Consider the following 23,899-nt stretch of genomic DNA (forward strand, 5'->3'; position numbering starts at 1 on the left):
AATTTTCCCTGAAATTCCTTGGGTGAGGAGAAATAAAGAAAAATTCACAGATCAGATATTCGAGTTAGGTTGGTTGTACGGGACAGAGATTCAGTAAGTTATGCTTGAAGTGGATTGCTATGAAGATGAACCAGTGTAGATCGATGGGGACCAAGAAGATTCTTGCAGCAAGTTGTTGTTTATGTATGTTGCAGGACGCAGAAAAGAAAGACATCAGTTGGAAATTGAGTGAGTGTCGGAACTCAGTCAGCGATAAGATATTGGAAAACGTCTCGCGGTTGATTTCCAAGAGACGGAGATCATTCCGGGAAAAACCGAATATCATCAACGACACATATCAAAGTGGACTTCGGTCCGCTGATCAGTCGTCGAGGGTTGCCTGAAGCAGGTAACATGCATAGCCTTATTTTGTCGGAAATGGATTGGCATGACATTGAGTGTGCATTGAATGATGCTCGGTCCAGGAAGTCATGTAGAGGTTGACTGTACCGTGACGCGCGCGCGACTGACCTAATGTTTTCGTTCGATGATCAGTTTGCCGCATTAAATATTCATTGAATCTTAGCAATCCCCCACTAGTTCAAATATATACGACTGCTCAGCTCTCGACGCCGCGGATACTCAGAGTGGAAGCGGAGAGTATGCCGTATCATAAGAGAGATGAAAGTACTCTGCGTTGCTGAGAAGCCAAGTATAGCAAAGAGTATAACCGAGATTTTGTCTGGGGGAAGATGGGACACTGTGAGTAACAAATCTCCAAGGCATCAACTTGCAGTCATGACAGTCGCCGTTGTCCAGCAAGCTCTGAGAATCTCAAAGCAGATAAAGGGAGCTGACTGGAACGTGTCCGTGACAGCGAAACAGCCCCCATCCGTACATACGAAACTATGATTTCGACTACAACCTCCCTCCTCCGCTTGGTCGAGGAAGAGGTACGTCCTTCACCGTCACAGCCGTGCTAGGGCATTTGATGAGTAGTGTGAGCTATTCATGATCTTAGGTCCCAAAATATATAGTGATAGCTGATTTCCCTGCTAGGACTTCGGGGAGGATCATCGAAAATGGCACTCATGCGATCCTTTTGCGCTATTCGATGCTCCCATCTTGACCTCGGTCAGCAAGGTGAATTTATCTTCCTTCACGCTTCTACAATTCACAAATTGCTTTCACGTGTCCACTGACGCTCACATAATATATACAGGACCTGAAACAAGTGGAGCAGAACCTGATTAACGAAGCGCGACACTCGGAGATACTGATGATATGGACAGATTGCGATAGAGAAGGCGAACATATAGGCTCGGAAGTAGCATCAGTGTGCCGCAAGGTCAACAGAAACATCATTGTCAAAAGGGCAAGGTTCAGTGCTATCATAGCGGCGTGAGCTTAGCTATCCTACACTACCTCATATGAGGGAACGACAAGCTCATGATAATCGTCCAACTTAGACAGATACATCAGGCTGCAAGACAAGCGAATGAATTAGATCAACGTCAAGCCGATGCGGTCGAAGCTAGGATGGCGCTAGATTTGAGAATAGGGGCGGTCTTTACTCGTTTCATGACTATGGGATTGCAAGTCAGAGTACCTGAATTAGCAGAGCAGTTGATTAGTTATGGTGAGTATCCCATATCTCGCTTATTCTTGTCACTTCCAGTCTACCGGTTCCCATAGACGTAGCGGATAATCGACATCGTCTTCGATGAACACCGCTAATCGCCACTATCTATCAGGACCGTGCCAATTTCCTACACTTGGCTTTGTTGTCGACCAATACAACCGTGTACAATCGTTCGTTCCCGAAATATTCGGGTACATCTACGTTGGCATCGAGAGGACAGACGAAGAAGGGGAAGTGAGGACAGTCGAATTCAAATGGAGGAGGAATCACCTATTCGATATGGACATCGCCGCTATACTGTATGAACAATGCGCTATCAACCCGGATGCGAGAGTGCTCAAGGTGGAGACTAAGCCTACCACCAAATGGTATGTATTGGTCTATGATAGCTTCGAGGACATACGGAATACTCCAGAGGCTGACGGATCGCATAGGAAGCCTTTACCGTTGACTACTGTCGAACTCCAACAATCTGGATCAAGACTGCTTAGAATGGCTCCGAAGCGAGTTCTCGATGTGAGCAGCTCAAGTCTCGTTGAATCATAGATCGGACACAGCTGACCTTGATTTGTAGATCGCTGAAAAGCTATATCAGAAAGGTATACTGAGCTACCCTCGTACCGAGACGGACCAATATGATCGAGCATTCGACTTCAACAGTCTGATACAGAAACAGACGTATGATACTCAATGGGGACAGTACGCTCAGAGGTGAGCTGTGCCCTAAATCGTGGAGCCTGGGTTCAGGCTGATTTTGCTTTTCAGGCTGCTAGACGGCGCATATCAAGGACCCAGAAACGGGAAGAAGAACGATAAAGCGCATCCGCCTATTCATCCGACGTCCCATGCAGGCAATCTAGAGGGAGATGAAAGACGAGTCTTCGAATTGGTCACTCGACGATTCTTAGCGTCGTGCTCGAAAAATGCTGAGGGGAAGACAACGACAGTCGAAATCAATATTGCAGATGAATTCTTCCATACAGGTGGTAAGATCTCGATTAGGCCTCTTGTATTTATAGAATTACGGCTTATCAGCTTGTGATAGGCTTGGTCATCACCCAGAGGAATTATCTGGAAGTCTACCCTTACGATAAATGGTCAGATTCTGCTTTGCCGGATTTCCAAGAAGGAGAAATGTTCACGCCGACCGTCATCGAGCTGAAGGAAGGAAGTACATCAAAGCCGAGTCTACTCACTGAAGCTGATTTGGTTGGCTTGATGGATAAGAATGGAATCGGTGAGTCTCAACGCTTGACTACTTTTTTGGCTGGAATGAACCTGGACTAAGATGGCAATGTGAAAATCGTAGGCACCGATGCGACCATAGCCGAGCATATAGCCAAAATCATAGAAAGGCAATATGTGCTGGAAAAGCAGGAACAAAAAATTAAATATCTAGTTCCCTCGCAACTTGGTGTAGGTCTGATAGAAGGGTACAACAAGATTGATTTCGATAGATCTTTAAGTAAACCGCATCTGCGTCGGGAGGTCAGTCATGATTCTGGAATGTCTCGCATCAGTGAATAGGAAAGTTAAGCTGATCCGACGCCGGACAGACTGAGCATCGTATGCAGCTTGTCTGTGACGGGCTGAAAGTCAAGCGGGAGATCCTGGACCAGACTATAGAAGAATACAAGGAAGTCTTCATCAAGGCGAAAAGGGATTTTGACATTGTCATCGAGGTGAGCCCTTTTTGCATTTCTCGAATTAATGCAAAACTTGAGCTGAAGAATGTAAATCGTTAGAGCGTGAACGAATACCTGCACGGCAGAGGTGAAGCTCAAGAAGCGCTTCGAGCTGCAACACAGGCGAGAAGGGGCCGGGGCGGGGCGAATAGAGGTGGAAGGGGCGGAAGAGGCGGTGGAGCAGGAGCGGCGCCACGGCGAGGCGCTCAGGATGACGACGAAGATAGCGACGAAGATGATGCGGGGCCACCGCGGGGAGGTGGGCGAGGCAGGGCCAGAGCACCGGCAAGAGGGACGAGCACAAGAGGAAGGGGGTCAGGAGGCGGTACAGCTAATGCAACGACGGGATCCGCGAGAAAGAGGAACCACGATAACAGTCAGTTCACTCTCTGCCCTACATTGTTCAGCCAAAATGTTGAGCTGACAACACGGATCTGAAAAAGGCAATGGTCCGCAGGACGGTGGGAAAACTTGCGATTGCGATATGCCGGCTGTATCTCGGACTGTTCAGAAGGCAGATTCGCCTCATGTTGGAAGACAGTTCTGGACTTGCTCAAAACCGCAAGCAGAACAATGTGGATATTTCGTAAGTAAAATTTTCAGTACTTGCGCAGAATCCCTGACACGCGATGCTGACTAAGTCGATGTCATTCTAAAGGAATGGGCTGATGAAGGAGGAAACACGTCGAAAAGCGGTACCTCAGGACCCTCACGCAGGCAACCGCCTGCCAAACGACAAAGACCAATCGTGAGACCCGACCCAGCTACTTTGATTGGAAACCCGTTCAGCTGACACGAGGCTCCATTGATCTGACAGAGTCGAAATGATAACCATGAGAACGATGACGATGAAGTCCGATGCAAGTGCGATCTCGAAGCGCGATTCGGCACAGTTAACAAAGAAGGGCCAAATAAAGGTAAACAGTTCTGGTGAGTCGCATGTCCGCCTCATGGTTCACCTGACTATCGAAGTGATACTGATGCATGGGTCTGATAGGGCTTGTCCGAATAATCCAAAAGCCAGCTGTGGCTTCTTCCAATGGGCTGAAGACGGTCCTGGATCTGGATCTGGCCCACAAGCGGGTCCAAGTAATTATGCAGGTAGGAGCTATTCGAGGAACAGCAATAATGCAAGCGGGGGCGGAGGAGGTACCAGTGGTGGTAAGCTCTTTTGCTTCTGATCCATCTCTTCCTCCCCTTCCCCTCCTGCCCTTCCTTCCCTCCCCTCCCTTCCCCTCCCCTCCCTCCCCTCCCCTTCTCTCCCTCTCTTCCCCCTCCTTTTGCTCCTCCTTCTCTCTCGCCCACTCGCTCCTCTCCTCCGTTCCTCCGGTCTTCCCATCTCCTCATGTCCATACCTTCTTGCCTTATATGCACATCGCTGACAAATTTGCGTGGCGGTAGACTGCTTCAAGTGCGGTCAAGCTGGACACTGGTCGAATGCATGTCCCAACGACTCTGCTAGTGGCGGTGCAAGAGGAGGACCAAGTCGAGCAGGATCAGGAGGAGGAGCACAATCAGGCGGTAGGTCATGATGCGTTTGAGGTGTCTTTTTCGAATGAATGCATGACTGAAGCTGATGAATCCTACCACATCTCAGAGTGCTTCAGATGCGGTCAAATTGGGCATTGGTCGAATTCATGTCCGAATGACGGGCCAGGTGGACCTAGTGCCCCCACCGCGAGAGGCGGTAAAGGTCGAGGAGGTGCAAGAGGGAGATCTCGAGGACGAGCGAGAGGAAGATGAGGAGTGTGTACATCAAACCATCATCAAATCGAGATTTCACGCAACACAATGAGCATCGTCATTAGATAAATATGTTGTACTAGTGCCCATTAATGTGAATGTATGATTATTGCATCGATAATAGAAGGGTTACGCATCCATGCGATGAAGAGGGCGTTAAAGTCGTACAAATTTGCTATCTAAATGGTAGCTTCCGGGTCTTGCGAGATCGAATTATTGTGAGAAGTGATACTGTTAGATATGGCGACAAATGGGTACTGTATGGCTATCGCTAAGTGTAAAATATGAGAGACGTTTGCACACTGCACACTGCAAATTGCACACTGTTTAAGGGTTTTTTACTGTCGGTCTTTCTCAGCTGCAAGCATTTGCAAAAATTCCTCCCACTGTTCTTTCTTCATACCGTAACTCTCGCTTTGACTGGGGAACGAGCCGTCTCGTACCGCACTAAGATATTCTCTGATCGCCCTCCGAGATTGGACACCGACATTACCGAATTGCCTAACGAATTTCGGCGCATTCAGAGGTTTCTTGATCGGTACCGAATCTCCTTGCGCCGTGGGATTGACCGGAGTTGATGGAGGGTTGATCTGATTATTCGAGATATCGTTCCCAGAGGGTAACTGAGCTGGGACGGGTTGATCCACATGATCCAGAGCTAATCTAGCAGCAGGCTCGATGCCTTCACCTAATCTCAGTCCTTCCACAACCGCTTCTGGCTCGGGATCTTCAGCGTAAGTACCCAGTACATCCGTTATAACCAGGACCTGTCCATTCGTTCCGTTTCCAGCTCCAATTCCAATGGTGATGATATCCAGCTCTTCCGTTATTCGCTTGGCAACTTTATCAGGAACAGCTTCGATGAGCACTGCGAAGGCTCCTGCATTTTGCATAGCCCTTGCCGTATTCAAAATATCATATGCTCCTTGAGCACTTCGACCTTGGACGAGATAACCAGAAAGGGACGTTGCGCGTTGTGGCTGTAAACCCAGATGAGGCATCACTGGGATCCCAATCTCGCTTAATTTCTTGACGAGGGGCACAATTTCCAATCCGCCTTCAATTTTTACCCCGTCAATCCCGCTTTCCTTGATAAGTCTGATGACGTTCCGCACGGCGTCTTCGGTTGATATTTCGAATGAGCCAAATGGTAGATCGGCAAATACGAAAGGCGTCTTAGCTCCTTTTGTGACTGCTTTAGCGTGATGGATCATCTCGTCGAGCGTGATCTCAGTTGTCGAGGTGTGTCCAAGACAGACTTGAGACAAGGAGTCTCCGACCAATGTCATGTCAACTCCGGTCGACTCTGACAACAGAGCAGTGGGATAATCGTATGCCGTCAGGACGGTAATGGGTACCTTGGCTTGCGCCAGCTTCTTCAACGTGGCGAGAGTGACTTTGGCTCGAGGAGGTGGCCTAGCTGACATGAATCGAGTCTGAAGTCTTGGAGGCGGACCAATACCTGGGTGGATTGCAACCATCAGTCAGAATTGGCATCCGTAGCAAGAACCCCTCTCACTCACTATGTATAGACGGGCGGCGATCATTCAGAGTGCTGAAAGCCCTTTTCTGTCCGTCTCGACTGAGTGTTTGACTTTTCTTGCTTGACCTCTGCGCGGCCGGGACATTCCCCTCATCTTCTATGATCTCAGCTTTGGGCGCTTTGATGCCCAATTTTTCCAACTCCTTCAATTCGTCGATTCCGACCAAATCGTCTTCCGCTCCTTCCTCTATCTGAGCAGCGATGAGCTCGTTCAAGACCTGATCATCCTTGACAGGCTTGGTCAGCCTCCTCACACCTCTGGTCCTGACTACTGGAGTCGCTTTCGGCGAATGAGGGAAGAGATCGCCCCAAGCGGATTTTCGAGCATCGTGATATCCTTGCTTCGAATGCGATTTCGAAAAGGTCAATCGTTGGATATTACCTAGGAATCCACCGTGCATCAGTCCGACCGACTCATATGGCGGGAATTAGCGTCTGGGTCAATAGTGCTTACCGTCGGGACAACATGCATCCATCGTGACGTGTCCACTTCGCTTCATCGGTGGCGCAACCAATCTAGGCCAAGAGAACGCTTCTTTCCTCAGGTGATCCTCCATCTCCTGCCTACCAGCTTGATCAAGCGATAAATTCACTTGAGGCTCCGAGCTGTCGAATTCGGGCAGATTCACCACTTCTAAAACCCCTTCATGGCCTTCAATCTCCCTCAGAACGCTCCTGCCGTCCTTCCTCAATCGAGCTTTCTCGGCCTCCTCCTTTCCAACTCCACCAATTCTACCCGAGCTGATCCCAGCCGCATGCTGGAGCTGATCTCCTTGTGTTGATGGTCGCTGACCTCTGGCTAGGACCACATAGCAGTAACCAGTGTCCTCTTCGCCCCTGCTGGAATGCTTGGTCTTCCTCACAAAAGCTGGTCGCTGAAGACGTTGAGAGAAGCTGCATTTGTCGTCAGTGAGCGTCAGAGGGCAAACACCGTCGTGTGGACATGGAGCAACGACATGCAGGGGGTTTTCGGGAGTGGATTGGTCAAGTAAGAAAGAGCGCGCCCGAGAGATCGCTTCCCATCCTACAGGTGATGAACGATCTACCAGGATGATATAAGGAGAATCAAGGGAGAGAAGTTGGAGCAGGTGAGATTGTTGTGAAGGCTGAGTGGGCAGTGTAGAGAGGAGAAAGGTTGATAACGCGAGTGATGGCTACGGAAGATTTTACGTCTTAGCTTGAAACTCATATCTGTCTGCAAAGTACCTACCGTCGAACCATAGTAGTGATGCTTGCGGTTGAAGATGATCTCATCTTCCTGCTGAGGTATGTCTAGATGGATTCCGTCAGTCGAGCGGCTACAGAAATCTGATCTCGGAAGGGCAACTGACCCTCAATGATTTGGTTAGCAAGATCCAGACCGTGTCTAGACGAATGTACGAGCTGAAGTCTTCTTTTCGCACCTGCTGATGAACCTTCGGTGACGTTGATGCAAGACCTGAAATGATTGTCAGTCAGTAAAAAGATCAAATGAGTCTCAACGGATATTCAGATGACCTACCATAGTCCAGATCCAAGACCACCAGAGAACTCCACAACCTCTTTAATCTCCTCATCAGGCATGGACCTTTCAAGCCAGCCTTTACCGAGCCTTCTATCCATTTCCTCGAAGATATTCCTCACCACACCGTATTCACCGGGTAGGATACCGGCAGCCTTGGCAAGTTCGCTTTCCGTTGTTTTTCGGGGCTTGCTCGAGCGGTGATCAACTTTTTCTTCGCGCTGACGACTTGAAGGCGATGACGGGAGATCGAGATACGATTGACGAAGTGTACGTGGATTGTCCAGCTCTTCGTGGTTGATGATGGTCAGCAAGGTCATCAGAAGCCTAAGGTTAATGTCGATCCTTATATGACCGGAGAGCTGTGCGAAAGATGAAAAGCAGATTTGGCTCACGATCGATCTGACGCTGTATCCCATTCTTCAAGGCGTCCGGTAAAACCACCACGCCCAAACGCTTGCTCCCAAGTACAGCAGCAGGCGATCTTCTTTCTTCTCTTCGTTCAAAAATATATTCGTCTTCCGGGCCATACTCATGGGCTTGTGCCGCATCTTTGTCCTGGTCCAGACCGAAACCATGCGCAGGTCTTGAGGAGCTAGATGACGCTTGAGATTCTTGGGCGATCTCTAAATCGGGCATCCTGCCTTTGCCTTTTGATGAACCTGACTTGATGATGCGCTTATAGCCCATGCCCATACCCATATCATCTTCCTGAATCAACTCGTTGAAGCTCTCATCGATCGACGGCGATGGGACATGTTGATGCACGATTTGAGCTTGAGCAGCTGCACCCTGGACATGCGAAGTGGAGGTAAAATTTCGTGATTGTCGCACGGCGCGGCATACAGATTGTAATTGACGCTGATGTATCAGTCGAGCAGGCCTCGGTAGCATCTTGCCCAACGGAGATAGCTAGTACCGCTTCGTTGGTATTCTGAGAACAGATAGTCTATCGTGTGTGTGCACTGTTTTCGAAAGATTATTGACAGATTCAGAACTGAAAAATAAAAGTAAATTCAAAATATCAGGATACGGTTATTCGATAACATCTGCCGTGGACCAATATTTTTATAGCGAATTCATCATCGGCCTCCACCTTCACTTGGGCAACGTCTCCCTGGACGACAAAAAAAACACAAAAAAAAAAAAAAAAAACATATGAAGGTCCGACGGGATTTGAACCCGCGACCGCTAGATAAACTCCAGTCAAGTTCCGACCTCGAAGTCTAGAATGCTACCACTGCAACACAAACCCTTCTTTCTTGTTGGTGCTTTGTTTTGAAACACTATATAGATTAGCCCTTCCGTCTAATGACTCTGTTGTGATCCTGCTAGTAGTGCCATGAGCGAGCTTGTCCAGAATTTCGAAGCCCATTTCTTTGGGATTGTCGTCAGTATATCGCTCCGAAGGTTTACAGTCAGTTCACAGACCGAAGGCCGCCCGAGACTTAGTCAGAGTATCTCTCTCTGCTCTTAGACTCCATGGGGTCGTATACACGTATACTTCCTGAGCATGTGGGAGTCAATGTGTTCCGAGGCCGCAAGAGCCATGCATGAGCTGAAGACACTCAGCAGCAACTCCAAATGCTAATATATGTCCCTGAGTCTACCTCGCGGACCCCCTACTCGGTCTCTCATGACACTCATAATAGGTGGTTGATCTGATCGTAATCTACATTCCCTTCCCAGTTCCCGCCTTCATCCTGTTTATTCGCCCTTAACAAGGCGGCATATCTCCCCAGGACACCTTCTTGATAATCGTGAAACCCACTTTCTTCCCATGCGGCCGTCGAAGGATATTCGCTCTCGTACCGGGTCGCATTGACAATAGTCACCTTAACATGATCTGGTACTTTCATAATTATACTAGCCAGTATCGAACTCGGATTCTCGTCCATTTCTCTGGGTCTTCCTTTGACCCTCGAATCGAATAACCAAATCATCTCTTCCAACTTCTTCACCTTCGAAAACAGCCTATCTTTACTTGTGTAGGCGAGCCTATGACGACTGGGAGGTTGATATCTATTCAGAGTCTCTCCAATCTTGAAAATGATTGTTCTGACGTTTGAGAACAGGGTATCGGCGATCGATGCGTTCATATCGGATTGATGATTGATCGTCACTCCATCCAGGACGATGATCTCTGGAGTGATACCGCTCGAGCCCAAGACAGAGCAAGGTGAATCACCGCAAAGTGGATCAGCGTAGTGATCGCCACCCCTCGGTCTTCTTTGACCGAATTCGACTCGTAGGACCTTCAGATGGTCGAGATTCGGTATCGAGATGGAATGACAATATTGCGAGGAATGGGATTTCAGGTCAATGTATCTGAGACATTGCGTAAATCTTACACGTTGAGTAGTGACTCTGGAGGTCGGACTCTTCGTGCTGTCGAAGCTCCGAGTCTTCAGATCGTGTGATACTGAGCTGGAGGGAGACAATGTCAAGCTCTGATGTAGGAAAGGGACTACCAAAAGGTTGAGCCTTTGGGATACGCGCGCAATCGCTGTCAGAGTATGTCGGTCCTGCTGCTCCACGATGGCAAAGATGCGGAGCAGCACTTCGTCGTTGAGCTCTACTGGCATGCTCGTCAGTTCAATCTGGCTCGTCGGTGTATGAGTTGTCAAGTATGTGAGAAAAGCGTGATTATCATGGGGGTACGAGTCGGATTCATGTCGCCGGAACGGACGGTTAGGCTTAGTCGTCGTGCCTGAGAACTTTTTGGCCCTTTTGTCTTTGGGCCAACATGTACAAATGCATACAACAAGAAGTCCTACATACGTCAAACAGCAAACGATTAGCAAGTCTCGAAGGGTTGCCAGGGTCTCTAAGCGAAATGACTGGGTGGAACAACAGGATACAAGTCAGCTAGCACCAGGCATGGCAAAATATACGAGCCGTAACTCACATCCCAGCAACATTGAAAGCTGCCAATAATCTAAATGGGGAAGTAGAAAATCATGTAGATAAGCGAAATTCACACCGCGTAACGATCTGCGCCAAGAGACTTACTTGAGGAGGTCATCCACGTCCATCTTGGCAGCTCGATCGTCTGCATATCCAGCTTCGAGCAGAATACCGTCTATCTTCTCCCTGATGTCGAAGCCATCTTCAATGATCTGCCAATTTCCAAGGTTTGGACGATGAGCTTCCGCATGAATTGATGCAGTTTTGCGTGTTGATTGAGACTCACAACACCTTGTTCAGCACACCAAGTCTTGTAATTCCTCTCCGCCAGCTCAGCCACACCTTTCGCCTTGAAATTCGCTCGCACCGTCTTATTCATCCTGCTAAATATCACTCGGTTCAAACCATCGAATTCTTCAAACTTCACTGGCGGCGGAGGATCTCTTGGCATTATTCGTACTACGGAAGATTCGACCTGCGGCGGAGGTCTGAAATTTCCTTTACCGACTTTCATTATGTGTTCCACCCTTGCATACAGCTGAACGTTCGCGGCAAGTCTTCCCCACAGCTTCGTTCCTGCAGGAGCCACCAGACGCAGCGCAAATTCACGCTGGAACATGAGGACTGCGCATCGGGGTATAGGTCGATGTGATAGCAGCTTGAAAACCAACGGTGAGGAGATCTAGAGGGTTGGCATTGGTGGATTGAGCACAAAGCGACAAGTCTGCGAGATATTACCACGGACTGACCTGATAAGGTGTATTTGATATGCAGACATCAAAATACGGTAGATCCGCTTTAACGAAATCTCCGATCATAACTTCCAATTTCTTCTGTTCAGGTCTGTCGTGATATGATTTAACTTTGAGTCAAGCTGTTGTTGTAATTGTAGAAATCACTCACTTCCCTAAAACTCTCTTTTGCACCTCGGCAGCCATTCGAGGATCCATTTCCACGGCTACCACTTTCCTACATGCTGCTAATATCCTGACAGTCAAGTTACCAGTACCAGGACCGACTTCAAGCACGATGTCCGTGGGTTTCAGATTGGCTTTATCGACAATTCTGATGATGATTGGCATCCGCGAGTATCAGCAACCCGACATTTTGAAATTTCACCATGATGAGGCGAGAGAGTGAAGGAGAGGAAGTCAGATCGGGCGCCCGGGTAAATGGGTTTCGGGCCTTTACACCATGTTGTTTTGGGTAAGAAGACCGTCGTGTGTGATCATCACTTAATATGAATTGAGAGGGTGAGTCGGAAGAAAGTAAGATGGATAATTCTCATGAAGGGATTTTGCTCATATGGCAAAGAGACGCTGCACTACGGGACTCACCCTTGTGCGACCAGAGGATTTGTCAAGATATGTTGACCGAATCGAGCGGTATCGAAAAGGTGATTCCTCGCTCCTCCCGCAGCGCCGCCAGCAGAGCTAGACGAGGACTCTCCGTTCTTCTTGGGTCTCGAAGCCGCTGATGTAGGGGCTACACGGAATGTTGACGTTGTGGCTTTGGGCATCTTGTCATATGTGTAAGCTGAAGTGATTAAAGCATGAAAGATTTTGCGCACAAATAAGGACAGGAGCCAAGAATGCTTTCAACTTTTGCGTCAGAACCGTGGTCACGTGACTGCTTGAGGGGTCTTAGTTACGTAAACGCTGCTATCTTTGTTTACGAGATGAGGACCTGGAGGTGTCGCTGAAGAAGCCAATTCGGAAGCCTGCCTTTTTGCCAAAATTGTTGGAAGAGACCTCTCATAGGTCATCGACTTCATCAACGAAGGCTGGAATACAAGATGAACGGTCCAGAACTTCTGGCATGGGCCATCTTCGTCGCGTATTTCGTGCTCATCGTCATCTCGTTTGCTCTCGTCTTCCGGTCGATCCTTGCCGGTACCAAGCCGTCAAAGCTGTTCGAAGGTAGAGCGTTCTTCTATCTACGGACAGCCGTTGGTGCTCTGCTATGTACTTGGTACTGTGAGTCTGCATGTCATCCCATGTCTCTATGAATGAACCTGCCTGCATACTGATCACCGCTGTCGCAGATATGATCAAATTCCTTCATGTAAGCTATGTCGCTTAATTTACCGGTTATCTTCGAACTGACTTCATCGACTGTTGATCAGTGGTCATACACATATCACTCGAAACTCAACCAAACAAGTAGTATCGGCAATTGGCTGGTCCACACTCCACTGTTTGAACAAGCTTGGACAATCGTATGTACAGGTAGAGCCAACTGGTGGTGGTCTAGCTGGATATGCACCTGGACAGTGCTATTCACCGCTATAGTATGGTCTGAGAGTGAGCACTTCTGTCATCATCGAATGAGAGTGCCTCTAATCGGTATGTCTTTCAGGCGGTCGGAGGGGCATCAAATACCCTTACGCCTATATGCTCCTCGGTCAACTGGTAGCCATGTCAGTTGCTACAGCGCTATTCCTGACAGCAATCTCGATTCATCCGCGAAAACACTCCTCGTCCAGGTCAATGCCCGTCTTCATCGCTTTACCACTGCTATTGGCTTTTATCCCGATATACCAACTACCTCGATATGTGAACACTGAGAAATTCATGAACTCCCTTCTCTGGCTACACGGCGCCTTGCTATTACCCCTCACCTCGTCTTCGACAAGCAGTATCGCCCAGAATGCCAAAGCAAAGATCCCATTCTCGCTGTTCTATCAGATGCTCCTCGCTACCGGTATATCTATCCATTATCCAGCCACGAAATTACTACTCAAGTCCCTTCCAGCGGGTCAATCGCTTTTTGTCCGGCTTTATCACACCATCTTCGTACATCCCGCACAAAGTTCGATATCGCTGGATGTAATTTGGGTTGGGATCATATTGTTCTCATGGTTTCTCCTGTCTGGTCCGCTGCTATTCCGTGTTCTCAAGATCGCAGTCGCCACCGGGGCAGCTGGAGTGGCCGTTGCTCGATTGACCGGCGTGAATTGGGGTTTGATCGCTAGTGTCGTCCCCATATTGATTCTGTTCGGATTGGGACTCGTGGTCTTAGGACTGCAAAGAATACGAGCCAGGAATCTGGTTAGACGAAAAGAGCTTCTGGAAAAGATGGGCATGCCCGAACATTCGGTCGTACCGGGCACCACGGACACTGCTCCTAGTATGAGTGGTGACAAGCTAGTCATCGGCTTTTGGCATCCATACTGGTATGTCGGTCAAGCATTCTTCAGATGACCTGGGCTGATGTCTTCTCCGTGACTATGCGATCTAGCAATGCAAGCGGTGGCGGCGAACGAGTCTTGTGGTCTGCTGTTAGACATCTGCAGAAAACGGAGAAAGACGCCTTGATACTGGTTTACTCAGGTGATTATCCGGCAGCTAGCAAGGAGACCATCTTAGGTCGAGCCAAAGTAAGTCTACAGACCCGAACCCAATGTTACATAGCTGATGAGTGAATTTTCCTATAGGACCGTTTCTCCATCGAAATTGACGCGGCGAGACTTCACTTCGTACCCCTACCGTCAAGATACCTGATCTCCGATAATTACTGGAAACGATTTACCCTTCTGAACCAGTCATTAGGCAGTGTATATCTAGCTTACGAGGGATTATGCGGAAAAGAAGGTCTGTGGGGAGACGTCTTCATCGGTGAGTAGAATTGTGGTCATACTCTGGCACGACCTTACACTGATAACGTTGTGAACATAGACTCCATGGGCCACGGCTTCACTTTCCCGACTGTGCGTTTCTTGACCGGGTCATCATCTGTTATCGGTGCATACATACATTATCCTACCGTAAGCACGGACATGGTGAAGCGGGTTCGAGAGAGATCAGAAGGGGTAGAAAATGCCGGCGCATCCAAGAGCTGGATTAAGACTCAGATAAAATTGGTGTAAGTCCAGTCTCCTGTGATCCTTGTATAGAGCGACTCAACCTGACAGTAGCTATCTTATAGGTACTATCATATCTTCACGATCCTATACTCGGTCTCGCTTCTTTTCCCTCAACACATAATGACCAATTCCTCGTGGACTCAAGCCCACATTCAGTCTTTGCTTCTCAGAGCCCGACAATCCTTCTTGGCGAGCATACTGCTAAAAGATGAGATGACAATTCAGAAAAGGGAAGAACGGGGCGAAACGAAGAAAGGGGATAGAGCGAGATGCGAAGTCGTTTATCCCCCTTGCGACACAAAGGAGTTTGTAAGACTAGGTGCTTTAGAGAAGAGGAAAAGAGAGATTGTTTCTCTAGCCCAATTCAGGTGAGTGTTGCATGTCTTTCTCGCCATCGCCCAACACCGCTGAATTATTCTGCCCCAGGCCTGAAAAGGCACATAGCAAACAGCTATACGCTCTTTCGGCATTGTTCGAGAGATACCCACAATACCGTAATGGCCCTCAAAGCGTCAAGTTGGTCATGATGGGCGGATCACGAGATGCAGGGGATGAAGCGCGATTATACAGTCTCAGGAAATTAGCTCAGAAGCTCGATATCAGCGTGAGTCAATTTAGACCGAGACGATGGAAATTCGCTCAACGACAGAGTAGGATCATGTCGAGTTTGTTGTCAATGCTCCTTATTCGGAAGTGGTCAAGCGATTAGGCGAAGCGTCCATAGGATTGAACACGATGCAAGATGAACACTTCGGCATCAACGTGGTTGAATTTATGGTAAGTCGACTTCCTGTTCCCTTTGCGTCCGATGTGGGGACACCAGCTGACAATCAGGATAGGCTGCAGGGTTGATACCGATAGTCCATGCTTCAGCGGGTCCATTGATGGATATAGTAGTCCCATTCAACGGCCGGAAAACAGGTTCGTCCGACATTCACCTTTTCACACTGTTTCATGTGCGAAAACTTGATGGCATGACTGACCTGCTGGCGATAGGATTTCATGCGACAGACGCGGAATCTTTCGCCGAGGCGATACATCAAGCTTTCGCCTTATCGCCCACGGAGAGTTTGACTATGCGGAAAGCAGCGAGGGAAGCGGCCGTGCAGAAGTTCTCGGAGAAAGAGTTCGAGAAGCATTGGCAAGAGGGCTGGAATAGGTTGAAGGACTTGGCAATAATGAATAGAAGTAGTCCAACATAGAATTATCGTTCATGCTCCTTGCATAGACCATCACTATAATTTCTTCATCCTGTGAAGCGAATGCTGGTCATGCTGTCGACGCTTGACGCGCCTGCCGTGACTGGTTTAAAAATGATCTGCGTTTGACAGTGATCGGTCAAATCCGGTTTGCCGAAAGGAGCCGAGTAACTTTATTGAACAGATCTAAATTACCGGACTGCACGCCGAAGGAAGTCACTCGAAAAGCCAAACTTCTTATTTGACGAGGTTCTGTGTCATCATGTCGAGGATCGTTGATCCAGGAAGTGTCCCATCCGTCAGATCGATTGCAAGTTCCCAACTTTTCGCCGGGTACAAGCTTGCTTGACATCGGCGTCTGTATCGATGGTACAATGACGGTCCGCGAAAGGAGTTCCTCAAGATGGTCAGAGACATCCTTCGATGGCTTCGAGAACCAGCAAGACCAGAATGTAGGGGATGGTATTTCCCCGGAATTCAGCACGAAGAATGACCAAGAGCAGGCCAACGATGAAAAGGGTGAAGATGATCTCACTCGGATAGCAAGTAAGAACCTCGACGACAATGAGACAGCACCACAAGATACACAGAAGAGATTACCGGAAGGATGTACCTACGGGCCTGTAATGGATACGGCTTTCTTGTCGGACACTAAAATACGTCTGGAAGACGGCAACGATGCGAGGGTGGCTGAGGACGATATGGAGAAGAGAGTGATATGGGTTGATTTCCCTGTTGGATCACCGGCCAACCCGTTCAATTTCGCTGCGAGTAGGAAGTTCGGGATGACGATTGTCGCTGCCTTGTTCACTTGGTTAACCGGGGTTAACTTGGGTGCTTTTACGATCGGGTATGCGAGTATGATGGAGGATTTGAACTGTACGAGGTTCCAAGCTTCCCTGGGGAATGGTGTATACAATTTTGTGAGTATATCACCCGTATCGATCTATCGATCTATCGATCTCATTAGCTCAATCATTCTTTCCGCGTAATTCTCTGCTGACACATCCCATTCGCTGTCGCAGGGATTTGGAATTGCACCTTTATTGATTGCGCCCCTGTCGGAGGAGTTTGGGCGGAGATGGACATACGTGATTGCTGTGATAGCATATCTCTTGATGCACATCATGCTTGCATTGTGAGTGACAGCTCGGACGGTCTTCTCTCTCCACAAGCATGTCCAACACCGCATCATCCCACAAATCTGCACCAAGACGACTCTGTGTCTGCGGCTTATTTTCGATATGGATGTACAGAAGTCGAAACCTGGGTACCATGCTGGCAGCTAGAGTTTTGCAAGGTTGTGCAGGAAGTGTAGCTGCGACACTTGTAGGCGGAACAATAGCGGATATCTTTGTTCCTGCAGAGTGAGTCGACTTCAAATCCGGAACTTCATATGGCTGACTGGGATCGATGTATCCATTCACTCGCAGCCGCGGTTTGCCCACTGCAGTCTTCTCTTTCGCAGCTATAGCTGGCTCAGCGTTCGGACCCTTGTTGTTCTGCTGGGTAGAATCGACCGAGAGGTTACAGTGGAGGTGGATTTGGTATATTCAAAGCAGTGCGTTTCTTCAACGGACCTTCGTTGTACCCACAAACTCCTATGACAGGCTCGCTTTCAAATCGTTGTGACAAATCAAGAAATGCCTATGCTGATGTGAACGAACAATCCAGTGATGATCGCCGCCTTGATCGTGCCGATCTGCCTCATCATGCGGGAGACCCGCGAGCCGGTGATCTTGCGCAGACGAGCCAAGAAGCTGAGAAAGGAGCGGGGTTTAATGGACGGAGGAAGGTATACTGCGAGATCGGAGATCGGCAAAGTCAGTTTCTGGAATGGGATCAAGACTAATTGCTTGAGAGCCATCAGTGAGTCGCTCCTGACTCGAGCCGTAATTCGTAATACACATTCACATCCACATGCCCAAGGGAGATAAGATAACTTACCAAGATAAGATGGCTTACGTTGACATTGAACGGGAAATAGCTTTTCTCGCTGTGGAACCGATTCTGTTGTTCTTTGCGATCTGGATGGGTCTAGCTGTGAGCCATTTACCTCTCTCATCCTACTTTTATCCGACTGACGATCGGGTAAGCTGACGAAGAGACAATTCTTGATAGTGGGGTGTACTTTACGCCATGGTAACAGGTCTCTCATATGTATTCAAGGGGACATACGGCTTCACCACGAATCAGGTAGGATTGGTGTATTTAACCATCGTGTGAGTCCTCATCGTTCTCGATGCCTGCGTTCATCTCTATACTACATTAGAAGACACTCATCCAACTTCACGATGAGTCCGATGAAGCGACTGGACAGCTGACGTCTTCCTGTAATTGAAATGCAGCATTGGTGCTTCAATTGGTCTAGCTACGAATTTCATCCAAGATGCTATCTACCGGTAAGTCCAGTTTCTCATACCTAGATGCGATTTGCAAGTCAATTCACGAGGATGATGCTGATTCAACCACCCACCCTGGTCACTCAGACGAAGAGTCAGCATAGACGGCATAGAAGCTAGGCTGTACAGTCCGATGGTAGGCGGGATCGGGCTGGCCATAGGATGTGTCTGGTTTGGTTTAACGAGTCTGCCTTCCGTTCACTGGATCTTACCTTGCATCGGGATCGTCATCATCATAGGTGAGCATCGCGTAGGCAACCAGTCTCCTTCCAGACAGTACTCGTATACCAAACTGAATATCGTCATCGTTGGTACAGCATCGATCTTTCCGATTTATCTCAGTGGTTTCATATAGTAAGTTTTGAGTCCAATTGCAAAGTGTCGCGAGTACCGCAGCTTGTGCTGATGCTGACGTTCGTCTTCCTCGATGGGACAGCATTTCGGAATGTTATGGTTCATACGCTTCTTCGGCCATTGCAGCCCAAAGTTGGGTTCGGAATACGGTAGCTGCGGTATTCATCTTCTTCATCCTGAGCGTGAGTCAACGACCAGGACTGAAGTATCGATACCGGGAGATTGGTTGGAATGCAGCGAGACCCAATACACCGCTGACTATGCTATGCTATGGTAGATGTACGATGCTTTGACGCCTCGATGGACATGCGTGACTTGGGGTTGTGTAGCACTACTACTATCCTCGGTCCCCTTCATAGCATTCAAATATGGTCCGCAGATCAGAGCAAGGTCGAAGTTCTCCAAATTGTTGATGAAGGAGGAACAAGAGAGGATATTGAGGGAGAAGGAGGCAGCACAGAACAGTCAAAATGGACAATAGTATCGGATCGGATTGGAGTAAATGCGGTCGCGTGATGTCGCCGTACATGTAGAATCGATATGTAGGGCTCTGATATCAGCAACAGCACTGTCACACGTAATTTCCTGTATGCATATACTTGATAGATCTGACGACCGTGCAGGCGCCTAGCTGTATGAATGATTGGTATCGTCGCTCGGAGCTTTCACTGCAGCTCGAGTGATCGAGAAGATAGCATAACTCAAGTCGGGCTATAGTTCGCTAGATCCGCTTCAGGTCACTCTGAAATCGAAAATTGTTGACAGCAGACAATCATCGGTGCAAGGAGGGAGTCCTATGTCAGTGGCTTCATGCTACCATCGGACCGTGGGGGGAATCGACTGAACTGTACTAGCCATAATGCTCGCAGACGGACCAAGTAGTTCCGCGTTTGATTCCTCTTAAACCAAAGATTATATCGCTTAGTCTCTGGGCGATGAGATCATCTCAAGACGGGTAACAGGAAAGTTTGGGCCGAGCGTGAAGTGGCTATGGCAGACAAAGGTCAAAAGTGTCAAAAGGCTTGATCGTAAAACTCCTAATAACGTGAAGTGAACATGACGAAACTGTAATCTTCGTGTAGCGTGTCGTGGTCGTGTTTCCTTGACAGCCCACCGTAGGATGCCATACATGCATACATAGAGGGCTGTCCAAGTCGAGACGTGACGTATGTATGAAGGGGAAATAACGTTGAACGATGTAATGTTTTCCTTTACCCTGGAACGATCAAAGCGCGCGATTGTTTTCTTGAGCTTGGATCCTGATATCACCCGTACAACGGGATTTCGGCGATTCACTCTGATATCAAGTTGAATCACTTGCTTGTAAATCACGTGACTATGCCTTTACCCTGCGAACATTAGACTATTTCCTAATTCGCTGAGTTCAGCATTGATGGGTCATTACGATTGCAATCTAATTTATCGTAGTTGAGTGTACTATGGCCGGATGATGAAACATTGCCAGTTTGATTTTACATTACTTCTCGTCCATCTCTCACTTCCTTCCTTCCTAGACAGTAAGATCGATAACGAAAAGCATCACTTAGACAGTGTAGGTATCTCTCCCTCTTCGCTTCCTCTCGATTCATCACGACTCCTCAAGACGGGTTCCGCTTTCAGCATTGTGTGTATGATAGAAACTGGACGATTATTGAAGGAAAGGAATAAGGAAATCACGCGTCATTCAACATAACGACCAGCCCCCCTTATAATTGCACCATCATCTTCCTTCAACCTTCACCTATAACCTCGACCTGCGTCTTCAAGGTGGGGTCCCTACAGTAGATAGCAATCATGGCTAGCGGCATACCTGTGAGTTTTGTTCTACTGCATCGATCCCTCTTCGCCTCTCGACATGAGCTATTTGAGACAAGACAAATCCGCGTGGTGTAAATATAATTGAGAACATGGCGAGAAGTGAATAAATATCACATAAAGTGGACGCTCCGAGACGCGATGTTTGATATCCTAGACATTGCTCCTGCAATGGCGAGAATATAGTCTGAATACAATGTCTATCAGTCTATCTATCTTGCATCTCATCTCACTCTTAGTCCTCATGTATCTGCATCTTCACAATACCGTTATGCGCGCGAGCTGACACCATCTGCAATTGTCCTCTGGTGAAATCACTCAACCTCGATCACTCAACATACACTCAACCTCACGTGCCCTCCGACTCACTCCCCTTCCTCTGATCAATTGACCTTTATTGCATCCAATTCATCGCTTTCTTCTTCATCCTCTCTTCTACAATTGGTCACGATGCCGCCTCATCGCGACACGCAGACCCGACGAACTGCTCGTCGAGTCGACGAAAATGCCCCTCCTGCTGCTGGAGCCGTGGCTACTAGATCTCGGGTGACAACATCCAGCAACGGTACCCTCGCTGTAAAGGCTGCTTCCGCAACCACTTCCATACCAGTACTGAAACGAGGCGTTTCAGCTACCTCCACGACCACCTTGAAGGGAACAACTGCTCGAGATGCTGGGAATGGAAAAGTAGACTTGGCGGCTAAGCGTAGAGCAGCTCTGGGGGAGGTGACCAATGGAGGGAAAGACCGAGATGGGAAGAAAGGGGTAGCCGTAGAACGAAGGCCCTTAGCTACCACCCAAACATCATCTCAAATCATCCCCACAAGGCGCACAGCGCGATCGACAACATCGGGTCCTGCAGTCAAGGAAGAGAAAGTCGCCGTTGGGGGCAAACGAAAAGCCAATGTCGTACCTTCATCCAAAGTCCCGTCACGATCACGGTCAGCCACGGCCGTTTCGACTTCCACCGCCGCCACTATCCCAGACACAAAGCCCCTGAAGGAAAGGAAACCGAACGTTGATGAGGAACCTTCGCGCAAGCGTCGCAAGACATCGACTCCTCCTCCGTTCGCCGAGCAAGAAGGACAAGATCATCAACACCTGCTAGATGAGGGTCATTACGATCACGATGGCAAGGAGATACTGCTCTCCAGCGGCAGCAAGCAAGCAGTTGGTTTACGAAGTCCAAAGCGAAAAGCCAAAGATGCAGGCTGGACCGACCTCGATGCAGAAGATGAAGGTAATCCTGCGATGGTAGCGGAGTATGTTGTCGACGCCTTCAACTACATGCTGGCTATCGAGGTTAGTAATTTTGCATTATTGAAAATACACAAATGGTATGTGGCTGAATATGCGGTGTTTGCAGGATCAAACCATGCCAGATAGCGATTACATGGAGAAGCAAGCCGAATTACAATGGAAAATGCGCGCGATCCTGATGGACTGGTTGATCGAAGTCCACGCTAAATTCAGACTATTACCTGAAACTCTGTTCATCGCTACCAACTTGGTCGATCGATTCCTCTCCAAACGGGTTATATCATTGGTCAAATTCCAATTGGTCGGATTGACAGCTTTATTCATCGCTGCGAAATATGAGGAAGTCATCTGCCCATCTATCGAGCATTTCCTTCACATGACCGATGGCGGATACGATACAGACGAGATACTCAAGGCTGAACGGTACATGCTTTCCACCCTTTCCTTCGATTTGTCTTACCCCAACCCCTTGAACTTCTTGAGGCGTATATCGAAAGCGGACGGATACGATATCCAAACGAGAACAGTCGCGAAGTTCTTAGTGGAGATAAGCTGTGTCGACCACGATTTATTACCCTACAAACCTTCTTTGTTAGCTGCTGCTGCCATGTGGTTAGCTCGATTATGCTTAGATCGAGGTGACTGGGTGAGTCACTCTCTTCTTGGCGTCTCCACCTTCACAAGACGTACGCTGATAGCGAGCGGTTGGCCTATTTCAGACACCGAACCTCGTTCATTACTCTTATTACGCGGAAAAGGAAATCATCGATTGCGCACAAGCTATGCTCAATTATGTCCTTGATCCCGACTTCAATGACACCTCGTCCTTTTACAAGAAGGTAAGCTCGTCGATCAGATCTAGTCACACGACAGCCTTTTCAAACTTGTTTCTGACGTTTATATTCTGATTCGCTCAATTAGTACGCGTCAAAGAAACACATGAAGGCATCCGTTTATTTCCGGGACTGGGCACTATCGCAATGGCCAGAATCGGCAAACGGTACCACCGAGCAAGTGGGCAAAGAATTGAATATATTTTTGAGTTCTGAGATATAGCTTCACTGTTGATCGGCGAAGTTTTCATCAAACACTTTCAGAAATCGATCAGAATATATAATTGCTCGATTCTCTTGACCACCACCCTTCGAATCTGGATCCGCCTCTTCCATCGCAAAATGACCAACTCACCCGAAGGATTCCGCTCTTGGTCTTGATGCGTCACCAACATCATTGTACTTCATCCGCCAGTTTACCATTCATCAGCAGCATCAACGGACGAACGCCATTGCATCTCCACATTCTCGACGTCCGTCCTCTCTTACCCGTCCATCGTTTTGTTTGTTTGTTGTGATCCTCTTTTCAAACCATTCTGCATCCTCAATCCATCCTCAGTCCGCGCGCGCATATATCCATCAACCGAATTAACGATACCACGATTTCCGCACCGTCCTTAGGATTAGGTCAAAAGCAATAGTTCTTTGTACATGTCATTACCATTTATTCTTTATCCATCCAACTTTAGTGACGGGTAGATGGTTTCAATCACTTGAATTACCATCCATCCGTCCATCCTTCTCTTTTCTCTTCTTTTCAGTACAAGTAGAGTAGATATTAGTTATGTTTAGTGGTCAGCCCCACTTCCAGTACGATGAGATGAGGAGGAATGACCAGATCAGATCAGATCAGATTCTATCGGATCAGACGAATGAGCATGTATTTTGGTATTATGTCAATGACCCTTCTTGGCTGCGCGGACGATTGAGTGATTCGAGGTCCACTCGAAGGGTTTCAGCTGCAATGTTAGAAGCTTGAGTATGTCGAGGGAGCGTTGGTTGGTTGGTTGCATGATGAGTTTTGGCGGTGAAACGTTACTAGCCCGTTCGTGAAAGGATGATGGGATAACGAGTCCGGCCAGTTCAATCATATACATGCCGCTCATATCGTTCAGGCAGTTGATCTATGTTGAAGCTGAAAGGGTGGACGCTAAACGCTGGAAAGGGTTCA

The 23,899-nt window shown here is 48.2% G+C and overlaps 7 protein-coding genes and 1 non-coding gene across 8 annotated transcripts; 4 read left to right on the forward strand and 4 right to left on the reverse strand.

The window, feature by feature from the left end:
* Window positions 1-660: 660 nt before the first annotated feature.
* Window positions 661-5,049, forward strand: I303_101827 (uncharacterized protein; the record flags this gene model as incomplete). The annotated part of the gene is made up of 19 exons (XM_065968425.1): window positions 661-741; window positions 857-979; window positions 1,039-1,122; window positions 1,202-1,380; window positions 1,449-1,618; window positions 1,734-1,989; window positions 2,056-2,137; window positions 2,196-2,332; window positions 2,387-2,607; window positions 2,667-2,858; window positions 2,931-3,109; window positions 3,178-3,303; window positions 3,367-3,682; window positions 3,750-3,892; window positions 3,965-4,054; window positions 4,124-4,236; window positions 4,304-4,467; window positions 4,708-4,827; window positions 4,904-5,049. The coding sequence occupies 19 exons, from the start codon at window positions 661-663 to the stop codon at window positions 5,047-5,049; spliced, it is 2,922 nt and encodes a 973-aa protein (XP_065824497.1).
* A 338-nt stretch (window positions 5,050-5,387) lies between these two features.
* On the reverse strand, window positions 5,388-8,987 carry I303_101828 (3-methyl-2-oxobutanoate hydroxymethyltransferase; the record flags this gene model as incomplete). Its single annotated transcript, XM_018405383.1, has 7 exons — window positions 5,388-6,511; window positions 6,573-6,974; window positions 7,047-7,746; window positions 7,803-7,864; window positions 7,924-8,030; window positions 8,094-8,382; window positions 8,489-8,987. The coding sequence occupies 7 exons, from the start codon at window positions 8,985-8,987 to the stop codon at window positions 5,388-5,390; spliced, it is 3,183 nt and encodes a 1,060-aa protein (XP_018265664.1).
* Window positions 8,988-9,254: 267 nt separating this feature from the next.
* Window positions 9,255-9,348, reverse strand: I303_101829. Its single transcript has one exon. It is a non-coding gene; the product is annotated as a tRNA-OTHER (tRNA).
* A 388-nt stretch (window positions 9,349-9,736) lies between these two features.
* I303_101830 (uncharacterized protein) lies at window positions 9,737-10,678 on the reverse strand (the record flags this gene model as incomplete). The annotated part of the gene is made up of 1 exon (XM_018405382.1): window positions 9,737-10,678. One exon carries the CDS (start codon window positions 10,676-10,678, stop codon window positions 9,737-9,739), a length of 942 nt encoding a protein of 313 aa, XP_018265663.1.
* A 319-nt stretch (window positions 10,679-10,997) lies between these two features.
* On the reverse strand, window positions 10,998-12,519 carry I303_101831 (dimethyladenosine transferase; the record flags this gene model as incomplete). The annotated part of the gene is made up of 6 exons (XM_018405381.2): window positions 10,998-11,031; window positions 11,106-11,212; window positions 11,287-11,682; window positions 11,750-11,843; window positions 11,904-12,065; window positions 12,338-12,519. The coding sequence occupies 6 exons, from the start codon at window positions 12,517-12,519 to the stop codon at window positions 10,998-11,000; spliced, it is 975 nt and encodes a 324-aa protein (XP_018265662.2).
* A 276-nt stretch (window positions 12,520-12,795) lies between these two features.
* On the forward strand, window positions 12,796-16,067 carry I303_101832 (uncharacterized protein; the record flags this gene model as incomplete). Its single annotated transcript, XM_018405380.1, has 12 exons — window positions 12,796-12,976; window positions 13,045-13,064; window positions 13,126-13,303; window positions 13,359-14,175; window positions 14,241-14,379; window positions 14,437-14,617; window positions 14,678-14,864; window positions 14,928-15,233; window positions 15,292-15,469; window positions 15,520-15,642; window positions 15,705-15,786; window positions 15,862-16,067. 12 exons carry the CDS (start codon window positions 12,796-12,798, stop codon window positions 16,065-16,067), a joined length of 2,598 nt encoding a protein of 865 aa, XP_018265661.1.
* Window positions 16,068-16,438: 371 nt separating this feature from the next.
* I303_101833 (uncharacterized protein) lies at window positions 16,439-19,301 on the forward strand (the record flags this gene model as incomplete). The annotated part of the gene is made up of 12 exons (XM_018405379.1): window positions 16,439-16,987; window positions 17,090-17,202; window positions 17,321-17,431; window positions 17,498-17,625; window positions 17,739-17,933; window positions 18,052-18,107; window positions 18,186-18,286; window positions 18,413-18,466; window positions 18,554-18,705; window positions 18,784-18,820; window positions 18,903-19,002; window positions 19,098-19,301. The coding sequence occupies 12 exons, from the start codon at window positions 16,439-16,441 to the stop codon at window positions 19,299-19,301; spliced, it is 1,800 nt and encodes a 599-aa protein (XP_018265660.1).
* Window positions 19,302-21,085: 1,784 nt separating this feature from the next.
* I303_101834 (uncharacterized protein) lies at window positions 21,086-22,951 on the forward strand (the record flags this gene model as incomplete). The annotated part of the gene is made up of 4 exons (XM_018405378.1): window positions 21,086-21,937; window positions 22,002-22,541; window positions 22,615-22,734; window positions 22,817-22,951. The coding sequence occupies 4 exons, from the start codon at window positions 21,086-21,088 to the stop codon at window positions 22,949-22,951; spliced, it is 1,647 nt and encodes a 548-aa protein (XP_018265659.1).
* Window positions 22,952-23,899: the final 948 nt, after the last annotated feature.

Source organism: Kwoniella dejecticola, chromosome 2 (assembly GCF_000512565.2).
Source record: "Kwoniella dejecticola CBS 10117 chromosome 2, complete sequence".
Classification (NCBI taxonomy): domain Eukaryota; kingdom Fungi; phylum Basidiomycota; class Tremellomycetes; order Tremellales; family Cryptococcaceae; genus Kwoniella; species Kwoniella dejecticola.